At 41.5% G+C, this 12,896-nt stretch overlaps 1 protein-coding gene across 2 annotated transcripts in view; it reads right to left on the bottom strand.

Moving 5' to 3' along the window:
• Nucleotides 1-12,896, bottom strand: part of BMPER (BMP binding endothelial regulator) — a 155,398-nt gene that overhangs the window by 70,340 nt on the left and 72,162 nt on the right. For both annotated transcript variants that reach the window (XM_082752317.1, XM_082752318.1), the window contains exons 7-10: nucleotides 9,321-9,420; nucleotides 5,298-5,407; nucleotides 4,518-4,658; nucleotides 552-656 (exon numbers count right to left, since the gene is read on the bottom strand). In XM_082752317.1, coding sequence (XP_082608443.1) covers nucleotides 552-656; nucleotides 4,518-4,658; nucleotides 5,298-5,407; nucleotides 9,321-9,420 — 456 coding nt within the window. The remainder of the gene's footprint in view (nucleotides 1-551; nucleotides 657-4,517; nucleotides 4,659-5,297; nucleotides 5,408-9,320; nucleotides 9,421-12,896) is intronic.

Here is a 12,896-nt window from a genome sequence, read left to right as displayed (position 1 = left end):
CACCACACTCTGGGTTCACTCCAGACTTTCAAATGAAAAATATTTAGGCTGCAATCTCAGAGGAAACTACATAGTTTGATTGAAATCATTTGCTTTGCTTTGCCTTGCCTAATTTACATGTCTAACCAAGTATCATGCCTCACATGCACTGAGAAAAGCAAGTGCAACAACCTCTTGTGACTTCCCTTAAGAATCTGCATGCTCTTCATATATTAACACAGTCATCTCACCACTCTACAAAACTATTAAATATATCTGAAAGAGATGTTCCAGTGCGGGTAACTTGGGACAGAGAAAGAGAAAGGAGGAGAAAAAGAGCATAGAGTTTGCAGAGCAAGGACAGAGGTAAAAAGCCCTTATTCATACTAGCAATAGCACACTTGGAAAACACCAGCCTAAATTAACATGCCAGAGGATCCCTCCTTTCCAATCTGCATGCTCCACTGCAATGCACACCCTTCTAAGAAACACTGGAAAAGATAATGGTGGTGGGAAAAAAAAAAAAAAAAAAAAGAGAGAGAGAGAAGAAAGCCATTTTTTAAAAAACTCACTTGAGGACAGCTGCTGACTGGAATGCACTGCTTCTTGCGACACTCTGTCTTGCCTTTCACACAAGCACAGATGGTGCAGTTCACGGAGGACCACATCTCTCCATCCTGCAAGAGGCAACATGATATAGTATCAGCTGGGGTGGCAACAGGAAGCTATTTCAGTAATGTATCATTGCACAAGAAAGGATAGCTTTCCCTGTTGGCATTGTGTCATTGTTTAGTCTAAATTATTTTGAGGTGTGTAGCCACACCCAGTTATATTAAAGACAAAGATCAAATTCAGTGGGGTTTTGTTCACTTCAGCCTTCCAGGTCAAAAAATTCATTTTTCCAAAGCTAACCAAATCATATTTGCATTTTCCATCAGCGTTCTGATCATTTGCATTGTTTTCTCTCCAGTATGTGCCTGAGATGTGATCACACCTATCACAAATTTTCATTTAAGCTGACATAATTAGAAAAACCTGATTCATTCGGTTGAGTGACATCTTTAAGATGTTGCACGTGAAAGCATTTGATTAAGATTCAAGCCACTATCCATCATTTATCAGCAGTCCTGGCTATCGGGGGAGGTCCCAGTTGACCAGCGGCTAGCAAATGTGACGCCCATCTACAAGAAGGGCCGGAGGGCAGACCCAGGAAACTACAGGCCTGTCAGTTTGACCTCAGTGCCAGGGAAGCTCATGGAGCAGATCCTCCTGAGAGTCATCACGCAGCACTTGCAGGGCAAGCAGGCGATCAGGCCCAGTCAGCATGGGTTTATGAAAGGCAGATCCTGCTTGACGAACCTGATCTCCTTCTATGACAAAGTGACACGCTGGGTGGATGAGGGAAAGGCTGTGGATGTGGTCTACCTTGACTTCAGCAAGGCTTTTGACACCATCTCCCACAGCATTCTCCTCAAGAAACTGGCTGCTCTTGGCTTGGACTGGCGCATGCTTCGTTGGGTTAGAAACTGGCTGGATAGCCGGGCCCAAAGAGTCATGGTAAATGGAGTCAAGTCCAGTTGGAGGCCAGTCACTAGTGGCGTTCCCCAGGGCTCGGTGCTGGGGCCGGTCCTCTTTAATATCTTCATCAATGATCTGGATGAGGGCATTGAGTGCACCCTCAGTAAGTTTGCAGATGACACCAAGCTAGGTGCGTGTGTTGATCTGCTCGAGGGTAGGAAGGCTCTGCAGGAGGATCTGGATAGGCTGCACCGATGGGCTGAGGTCAACTGCATGAAGTTTAACAAGGCCAAGTGCCGGGTCCTCCACCTGGGGCGCAACAACCCCAAGCAGAGCTACAGGCTGGGAGATGAGTGGTTGGAGAGCTGCCAGGCAGAGAAGGACCTGGGAGTGGTGGTGGATAGTCGGCTGAATATGAGCCAGCAGTGTGCTCAGGTGGCCAAGAAGGCCAACGGCATCCTGGCTTGTATCAGAAACAGTGTGACCAGCAGGGCTAGGGAGGTGATCGTCCCCCTGTACTCGGCTCTGGTGAGGCCACACCTCGAGTACTGTGTTCAGTTTTGGGCCCCTCGCTACAAGAAGGACATCGAGGTGCTTGAGCGGGTCCAGAGAAGGGCGACGAAGCTGGTGAGGGGCCTGGAGAACAAGTCCTACGAGGAGCGGCTGAGGGAGCTGGGCTTGTTCAGCCTGGAGAAAAGGAGGCTCAGGGGCGACCTTATTGCTCTCTACAGGTACCTTAAAGGAGGCTGTAGTGAGGTGGGGGTTGGTCTGTTCTCCCACGTGCCTGGTGACAGGACAAGGGGGAATGGGATAAAGTTGCGCCAGGAGAGTTTTAGGTTAGATGTTAGGAAGAACTTCTTTACCGAAAGGGTTGATAGACACTGGAACAGGCTGCCCAGGGAAGTGGTGGAGTCACCATCCCTGGAAGTCTTTAAAAGATGTTTAGATGTAGAGCTTAGGGATATGGTTTAGTGGGGATTGTTAGCGTTAGGTCAGAGGTTGGACTCGATGATCTTGAGGTCTCTTCCAACCTAGAAATTCTGTGATTCTGTGAAGATGTCAGCATACAGTGAATTTATTCCCAGATGCAGCATCATTTTGGCTTAGGGCAGGAATGGTTGAATAATGAATTCTAATTTCGATTACTTACAGCACTTTCACAGACACTTGATCTGCTAAACATCTGAAAATGTTTAGAAGAGATACAGTGCTGAACTCCTCAAAAGCATAGCAGGTAAGACAGTCTATGGCTCTTAAAGTATTAAGTGCAGAGCAAAATATGGTCTTATTCCCACTTGCTTGGGAAAGACTGCTTGTGGAATTGCCCTGGCTTGTTTCTACACAGTGTTGCATTTGCCAAGTGTGGTTCCTAAAACATTCTGTCTCACCCACTTACAGTCTTATGCTAGCCTGCGTAGAGCCAAAATGTGCATGTTTTCTGTTTACCGGCCTGCTGTGAAGGAAGGGTGAGGATAGACCTGACAGGAACAGAGAACAGGCAATCCAACCAGACAGCTGTGAACAATTATGTGCCCACCTCAACACCACATTCTGACCAGAGAGAAAAACAGACTATAACTGAAATGCCACAGAACCTAACTTATTCAGTTCAGCATGCACAGTTAAAGGCTGTCTTTCCCCTATCCTTTGTGTCCCCACCATGCTAAGACTGCCTGGTGTTTCAGAGACAGCACGCATTCTTGTGAACCTCTAATGACCACTTTACAAGCATCTGCTATGGTAACAGAATATATCACTACTAACTGCATGTAGCTGCCCTGATTTTTGTTTCACAGACATTTTTGGACTGGAAAGGACATAGCTCTAATCTAAAAGGAAAACTGCCCAGATTCTCAATGAACCTGTGCCCATTCTATCAGTATTAGACCATTAACTTCAAGAGAGTTACACTGGATTTACCTTTTTGTACATGAGGCCAGAAATGGATGTACTCACTCTATTTTTTCTTACTCTATATAGTGCTTAGTAATATAATAAAATCTTCACAAGAAGCAGAATATTTTATTTGGGTGCCTAAGAAGCTGGCATTTGTTCCTGAAGCACAATAGCACCAGTGTGAAGGTTCCAATCAGATTCAGTATATTCTCAGCATACAGTAAGTTCGCATGCAATTTCCAGAATAAACACTTCAGCTATGTACACAAAAGATGGAATAAATGGGAAGCAATTCTGGCTGAGCAAACCAAGTATTCACATGGGATTTAACATTTGATCTGATTCAAGGGTCTCTTAACTCACAGATGGCCCATAAGGTGACAGAATCTTTTTCTGACACAGCGTTAAAAAAAATCTGCACCACTTGAAAAAACATACAGGGTCTCAGCAATGTGAGAAGTGTTTTGCAGGAAATCCCTTGTGATTTGGAAACATTGGGTGAGAGTGCAGTAGGTAACAGTTATTACATGGCTATCCCAATATGAGATGTCAGGGGTGCTGTCCTTAGCAGAGCTGTGAAATGTAGTAAATCTAGATGAGTAACTTTCAGCCAAGATGAACTTTGCATAGCTCCTGTTGCTCAGCTGTGGAAGAGAGACTCTTTGGCTCAGCAGATAGAGCCCATATACCACTCAAAAATACCTTAAAATATCTACACTCAAAAATATCAGCATTTGCTTGAGAAAGCAGAGCATAACTCTCGTACTAAAAATGCATTACTTGTTGGTAATGCATTTTCAGTAAGAGATGTAAACAGCAGCTTGAATCTCCATGTTCAGAGAGAGAGACACCACATCACATCAAGGAGGAACTAATCTTAACTGCTGTGTATCCACAAAATTTACAGAGACTCAGAAAAAAAAAAGAAAAAAATAAAGAAAAAAAAAAAAGAAAAAAAAAAAAAAAGCAAAGGGCTTTTTTTGCTGTGCTTTGCTTCTGAGTTGTATCATCAACCAGGCTGGTAAGAATTCTGCTACGAAGCAAGCCACAACACTAATTTACAGTAAACATGTTGTAGAGATGTTACAATGCCATCTATTCTTGAGCCACACCTGAAACTTTACCTGGAATATTTTATTACCAAACTTGCACACTTTCTCTTCGTCAGGAAAGATATAGGAGATACATTCCTTGCAGCAATGGTCTTTGCTTTTATTGCATTCTCCAGGAAGTAAGCACCTCTTCTTACATATCACTGTTGAGTCCTGGGTAAGGACAAAAGTAAATCATGAAGTCACCACCAAGGTGTTTCTGTCCCTACGTATCCTTACTATAACATTTCTGCTTGCTCAGTCATTGCATCCAACCAAGTTTGACCCAAAATGCCTTTGAACTGAACAGGTCAGTTCAGAGAAAATACAAATAATTTAATGGATTAAGGGAATCATCCACAGTCTGTTAAACTAAAGTCCAGCTTGCACTCTGCTTGCATGCAAAATCTGAACTTTGTGACACTTCACATTTTCTGTGCGTAGGCGCAAAAGTGCATATGATCACAGTCATGCTAGAGAAATTAAAATAATCACTGCCACTCAGCAGTGATGTGTTAACTCACCATGTACTGAGTTAACTCCTCTTTCAGCATAATGCAAATTCAAAGAGGGGCACATAATCTGAGTAACTTCATTTTGCATCACACAGACAGATATTATGTCTCAGCTGAGGTAGTCCATAGCTTTCTGTACTTTCCTAGCAAAACTACAAGTGCTCTTCGGACCTAACTCTCAAGGACTACACAAGATACCAAAGCAGAACAGTATCTAGGTTTACAGTTTCTCAACCCTACAAATTACTGCCAAGCCAGACAACCAGCAGCACACAATACTAACGCACTGTGGACCTACCTTGCATGTACACATTGTGCAGTTGTCATAAATAAATGAGGACCCATTATCATACACGTTGCTGTGAAAGAGGCAGCTTCCAAATGGGAGGTCAAACACTTTCCTCTGTCCTGAATATAAATAAACAATAATAGAAACAGAATGTGGTTGAAAAGATGCCATATTGTCAACAAGCTTATTGTCACCAGACCAAATTCATCTGCAATGTGTCATCTGCTATGTGTTTCCATTTTGGTGTGAAAAAATATGTACTTTTAACAGTTCACTGTTCTTATAGCACACATTCATCTGTACATATTTTACTGTGAGGGAATATAAATATGATTTATGGCATGTTTATATTGGAAAAATCTTTCTTCTTCTCATCATAAAGCACACAGTGCAGCTACATGAATAAAAAGTAAGCACTGCGAACTCTTAAGGTACACTTAAACTCATTTAAACAGTCTTTAACTTAATGTAATAACTTATCAAATAATGCAGCCTAAGCTGGTTTTAACATATCTACCTCAAGGGTTCACAGCAGCCAAACTAAACCAATTCACTGGTGCAAAAAATCATGTATTGCCCAGTCTCATTACAAAAGCTTGGTGTACCATGTTGGGACATAGTTGCAAGAAATACAGACATTTGCACAGTTTACAAGCAGAATGGGGCAGCACAAAATATTTATATTCCATAATCTATTAAAAAATTGGGCTACATGAGAGTGAAGCAAGGTTTGAAGCACTAAGGTTTGGAGGGAAGGTAGCATCAGTATCAAATCCTTCCCAAAGTCCTGAAATCATAGAATTATAGAATGGTTTGGGTTGGAAAGGACCTTAAAACTCACCTAGTTCCAACTTCCCTGCCATGGGCAGGGATGCCACCTACTAAATCAGGTTGCCCAAAGTCCCATACAACCTGGCCTTGAACACTTCCAGAGAGGGCGCATCCACAGCTTCTGTGGGCAACCTCTGCCAGAGCTTTACCATCCCCATAGTAAAGAATTTCCTCCTTATATCTAATCTAAATTTACCCTCTTTTAGTTTAAAGCCATTACCCCTTGTCCTATCACCATACTCTCTGACAGAGTCTCTCCCCATCTTTCCAGTACCTTTGAGTACCCTGCCCCTTTAGGTACTTGAAGACTGCTGTAAGTTCTCCCTGGAGCCTTCTCCTCTCCAGGCTGAACAACCCCAACTCTCTCAGCCTGTCTTCATAGAAAAGGTTCTCCAGCCTCTTGATCATCTTCATGGCCCTCCCCTGGACTTGTTCTAATACTTCCACATCCTTCTTGCGCTGTGGGCCCCAGAGATGAATGTTGTACTCCAAGTGGGATTTCATAAAAGCAGAGAAGAGGAGGACAATCACCTCCCTCCACCTGCTGGCCACTCTTCTTTTGATACAGCCCAGGATATGGTTGGCTTTCTGGGCTGCAAGTGCACGTTTCCAACTCATGTCAAGCTTCTCATCATCCAATACCTGCAAGTCCTTCTCCCTAGGGCTGTTTTTAATCCATTCTCTGCCCAACCTCTGTATGTGCTTGGGATTGCCTCAACCCAGATGCAGGACCTTGCACTTGGCTTCAATTCTGCAAGCACTTTGAAATCAAAGTTGCAGAACATTCGGTGGTTCTACAAGTTTCTCCTGTTCCTCAGCTTCTTTCCAAATAAGTTACTTTAAATAAGTGACCATTATGATACATAAACATGAGCTTTTTACAAAAACTGTACAAAATCACTTTACTTATCTTTCTGTGTTTGAATACCTTCCTCTGTTTAGTTCTGGTGCAAGCTAACTAGTAAGTTCTTTTACAAGTGGCTGCCAGTCTCACAGCTTATCATTTCTGAGGTCTGATGTTAAATAGGCATCAGTTTCAAGGTAGTGAATGGTCACTGTAAGTACATACAAGTCACTAAGTACTATACTAGGCCAATAGTTTAGCTCTCAAACCGCCAAGTCTTGGAAGCTGGGATCACTAAAATTTGTCCCTGTGTTCCAATTTGTAATCCCTTCCTTTTTCAATGTCTTGATAAAAGTAGAACAGCTTAAAATAACAGGCTTCCAGTTCCCTCCAAGAAATAAGTGAACAGAAGAATAAGCACACAGCAAAATCCATTGGATTACCCTTGAGATTTTACAAATCTTAATGTGAAAATGACTATTAAAGAAAAAGTCAAGAAATAATTGCTGTTGTTCAATTAGACACAATATAAACATATCTTGGTTGTAAATTCTTTACCATGGACTAATCTGCGCTTGTACAACCAACCTTCCTTTTAGTGATCGTGCGTTCTTTTGCAAAGGCTTAATTTTTCTTTTAGGACTAACACATGAAATCAGTTGAGAATGCTTAGTAGCCCTAAAAGGAACTGTTCCACATCCATGCTCCACTTATAGGCAAATCTGAGCCATACCCCCATCTGTAACAACAATTCTGGTGCCTTATGTGGGATGAAGACTTCCATCAAATAACTTCGATCACCAAGAGAACAAAAGTCCATCTCTCTCTCACACTGCGTTGCCATGCCTTACAAACCACCCAAAGCAATTCTGGGTGGCCAACCAAGTTCAAATAGTTGGTTAAAAAAAACAATGACAAAGGACCTACCCCTTAAAAAGATGTGGTGGTGCAGATATTGGCTTAATGGTCAGCTTTGCTGGCTCATAACCACTAGCTAAACTAATAATTCAAGTCCCAGTGGAGTCAACAACATTCTTCTAAGCTATATATGCTAAGTATCAGGAATTCAATTGCAGGGAGGTCCTCCACATGATATTTTAAAAACCATGCCTCAGCATCCATGAAAACGTTTCTCCTTCCCTACTGCTGTGACATTTGCTATGCATCCTTCGGCTCTACCTTGGCTCCAGAACTTTCAACACTTCACTGTGAATAGACATTATCTATTCACAGGTATCTGACATGCTTCAGAGTGATGACTGCATAAAATGGAAAGAATTATTATTAGTGAATTCATTTATAGATATTTCTAAGTGAGGGAAAAAATCTGTAGAAAAATTCCCATGAAGCAGTCAAAAATCAAAGCTGGTTTATGAATGCTCAGATCAGAAAGGTTTGTTTCAAGCAGTCGAAAATGTTAGGTATTCTGAGAAACTGGAACTCTCTGTGGTTCACTGCCTTCAAAGCCAGAGCTCCCTGTACCCTTAATCCAGACCCAGAAACAGACTTCAGATGGTAGCGAGTATATAGCCAAAATGACAAAAAGTATCTGTTGAAGAACAGGGAATTATCAATTCTAAAAATCTACAAAAATAAAAAACACTTATAACCTCAAATGCCAAATTAAACCTAATTTATGTGGTAAAATGTAAGTGATCCTTGTTTATGAACTAGAGGGTCACATGCTGAGGAACGTTAACCTGTGGATCGGTGGAAATGATGCAAGCAAAACAAGGACTCTCAGAAGTCGCTGCACTTACTGGCATGACTTGGAAGAACTAGCCCTGCTCAGAGATCTCTGACTTACTCTTTTGAAATGTGTTGGAAAGATGTAATTGAAAATACTCTGGCTGAAACTGTGATTCCACCTTAAGAAGGCAACAGTGAGGTAGACTTAGGTCCCTGGCCCCTCTGACAACAACCTCTAAGAATGCAACTCCAACATAGAAGTTCCCTTTGACCTGCATTTCCTCAAAACCAAGAATGCAAATGTACATTCAAATAAAAATCTGACAGGGTGAGGCCTTTTCTTTTGTGGCAAATTCCAATGAAACATTTCCTCCCGCTTCAACCTCCTTCAAAAGCATGTGTAATGAAGGTGGGAAATATCTCTATGTTGTCTCTATAAGTAAGCCAACAGGCCTGTGCTCAAATGGTCTTCTAGAGCTGCTTGCTACCATCCATCACAACCCTACACACGGACCCTGAGTACCTCTTTAAAACTGTAAATTAGACACTCCACTGAGCAAAACTGTTTATTTCACCTCTCAGGATTTACCAGTATTGTGAAATATAAGATATGCTGTGCAGAAATAAATTACAGTAGTTACAAAATTCCCAAGAAGGCAAACACTCACCTAAGCATTTGGGGCAACACTGTCCGGCAGGAATGTGACTGAGGTGCTGGGGACATGAGAGAATGGGGCAGACTTCCTGGATGCACTGTGTCCTGCCACCCTGAAAGAAAACAGGCTCAGTTAGGGAAAAAAAATAAATTATATGAAGTAGACATGCACACACCCACACAGACTGGTAACAAGGTAACAAAAGCCTTAGTCAAAGCAGTTTTGCCAACAGAAATTTCTTCGTGCATCAGGCATATGCAAGACTTGTATAACTGTCCTTCAACACTTTTTATACTGTGTGCAGAGCCCTTGGATTATTCATATTTTTTCATTCTCTCAAGCAAGCAAAGCAATAGTTGAAAAGAGGTATCTATCTCATTTCTTGGTGTGGATATGAAAAAAAAATAAAAATAAATAGGAAGAATAAAATCAATATCTGTGAACCTTTCCTGATGCTCAAAGAAGTTATTGATCAATTTTTTACAGTGCTCTTCACCTCCCATGCCATGCCCTTCTAGGCTAGTCTGGGACAGGGATTAAGTGCTGAAGCAAGATGAGAGCAGGTGTTCTTCCACTGTGTCTATGACCTCAGAAGCCAAATGAGCCAAAATCATTTAAGAATGCACATTTTTGTTAGCCTCCCAATCCAACTTTGCAAACCCAAAAGGTCTGCTTTCTTCAGAGGACTGAAAATCAAGAGTGTATATTAAATTTTCAGAATCAATGTGAAAAAACAAACAAACAAACAACAACAAAAACAGGACTGGATATGTCTTCATGAAGCAATAAATATCAAGGAAAAGAGAAAGGCAAAAAGGACAGCAAAGACAAAAGCACAGAGTGTATGCATAGGATTAACTGCAGTTAGGGAAAAGAGATCTTTGTTCTCATTCTGCCCTGTTGCATGAATATTTCACCGTCCTTACAGAATACTGCATTTAACTCTGGACCTTTTACCAAAATGTGCTCCATATGCTCTTGTGAGATGTCCAGGTTGTTATACTTTAAAAATCAGCCCACTTTTGCCTTAGCAAGGGAAGGCAGTCCTTTTCATCTAACTACCTTGCCTCATTTACCACTCAGAGCTGCACTCATCCAAACAATAAGCTTTGTGTTAGTGGATGCTGCAATGGAAGGCTTGTGAACAGTCTCCTCCCACGTACATGCTGGATGCCTCTTGAGGCTCCCTGGGGAAAGATGGAAAAAACTGTTCATTTTGAAGCACTCTGTGCCTGAAATCATGATATGCCATTCCACTCCTAATAGCCTCACTGAATCATGTAAAAGCTTTTACATATGGGCAGACCCACATATACACTATTATACAGAAAATAACATACTGACTGTACCCCCATTCTGTAACACATTTTCAGGCACTGGAATCTACCTGTCCCGTGGGGCTACCAAAGCATCCTGAATGCACATGGCTAAGCACTGCTCGTAATTCTCACACTGCAGCATGCAGGAACACAGAGGTTATTGTAGACTGAAATGACTGCTCTAAATTAAGGGTCAGACCAGAAACTTGACAAAATGAAATGAATTCCTCACTGATGTTCCTTACGATGCTCTGGGAATAGCTGTGTGACAAGAGACACAGGTGCAGAATGAGAGAATAAATATCAAAGAAGGTCTCTCCTGTCATTCTGCCCAGGGAAAAAAGCCAAGAGAAGATAAAGTTCAAACTTTTTGATAATTCAGTGAATGGCAAAGGAGGGCACAGAGGCCTCAGCCAGCCTGGTGACAGGCTCAAGGATACAACCACAGAAGACAAAGCAATGCTCCGACACATGGTGATCGCAGATCCTCTCTTGCAACATTGCTGCTGTATTTGACAGTCACATATCCTATGCCTCTACATAACTGTTCTGGACTCTTGCTTCTCTGAAGGACTGAATCAAAGTTCAGCCTTGGCACAAATCGAGACATTGCCTTCACAGCCTGCTGCACAGATTATTTTTATTATATACTTATATACAAAATGCCCTAGATAACCAGTGAATTAAAAATATGAACTTTTTTTTTTCATTGCTGACTTTTATTTACAGCTCCTTTATGCTACCCTTTGCACAAGTGCCTTCTATGCACTTTTGCCTAAGTCTAGTTGCATCTCTATTTTTACTCCACTGTTACACCTGAATCCAGTTGTAATGCTGTTAGAATTTTAATAGCAAAACTGCTTTCTAGCTCTCTGCTATCCTAAATAGGCTCTTCCAAGTTCAAAAATCATCACAGGGTACATGTTCAAAAAGAGTCTGAAACAAAACAGCCTGTTTCACTTAAAGAAAGAATAATTCTACTTGCCCTACAAAGCTTAGACAGATAGCTCACTGACACACAACACTATGAGGAAATGTCAAAACTGACACAATATTTCTATCAAACTATTTTCTTAGAAGCATATAACTTCAGTTATCACAATTCAAAACCCACAAAGTATTCAGAATGCTAGCTTTCAAAGCAGGATTACATAATGTAATAAGTGCCTGTGCACTACATTGCACAAAGTAGAGCCACATAGAAAACAGTATAACAGAAGTTCAAGAAAAATGCAAGGGAAAAAAAATAACTCCTGAGAGGTAAAAGATTGACCCTGGATGACCTAAACCAGATTGGGAACTCCGTAGTAAACACCTTGCATCCTCCAACTCTCAGTTATGTCTACAGCTTTTAGCTCACATTTCCCTGCTAAGTGTAACATCTCCCAGGCAGCCAGAATATTTCAGGCCTGAAGCAACACCTTCCAGTAAAACCAAACCTGAAATGGAAGCCATTGCAGACCAATAAAGTACAGGTGACACCTGCTTTTTGTGAGATGTGCTTTTCAAGAGCTGGGCAAATAAATTCTTGAGTGGTAGTTGGATGAAGCCTCAATCAAGGGAAATCAAGGGATGATGCTGCAGCCCACAGTCCTCTGGAGACAACAGATTTCCTAAGAAATCTGCAGTCTTCAGTGAAAAGGTTCACTCTCCAAGGTGGAACCACTATAACCCCTGCTGCCATCTCATATCTGCGAAACAAAGAAAGATGATCCCTGGAATCAGCTTGGAGGGCAGCATGGGCTGAAGTATTGTCTTGCCTCAGCAGCTTTCTCACAGACATTGGATAGAGGGAAAAATGGACCAGCACTTTGTAATTCTCCCAGCAGAGACCCCTTTGAGAGAGACAACTGCCTTAGTCTTTCCTAAAAAAAAAAAAAGTGACCACCACTTTGGACAACAATCTTAATTTTAGGTAGTCCTGTGTAGAGCCAGGAATTGACATGAATGATCCTTGTGCCTTCCACTTCAGTGGGTGCCTTCCACTTCAAATATTCTGTTCTGTTAGCAGAGCTGCCCTTCAGATTTTGAAAGCACTCAAAATATCAGGAGGACAGAGGCATTCTCATGACAGAGGTCATGACAACTACCGATTTGTTTGCTACTGATAATAAGCATGTCTAAACTTAATAATATTTTATATAAATGTTATTTGATATTAAATGTTGACTTTAGTATTATCAAGAGCCATGTTTCTTGTGAGTATATAATTTTCCATTTCATTTTCAGGCTTTATATCTGTGTAGCAGTGAAGCTATAAATCATCTGA

Source organism: Aythya marila, assembly GCF_965140915.1.
Source record: "Aythya marila genome assembly, chromosome: 2".
Lineage (NCBI taxonomy): Eukaryota > Metazoa > Chordata > Aves > Anseriformes > Anatidae > Aythya > Aythya marila.
Note: the sequence above shows the minus strand (reverse complement) of the source record. Positions and strands in the feature narration are given on the sequence as shown.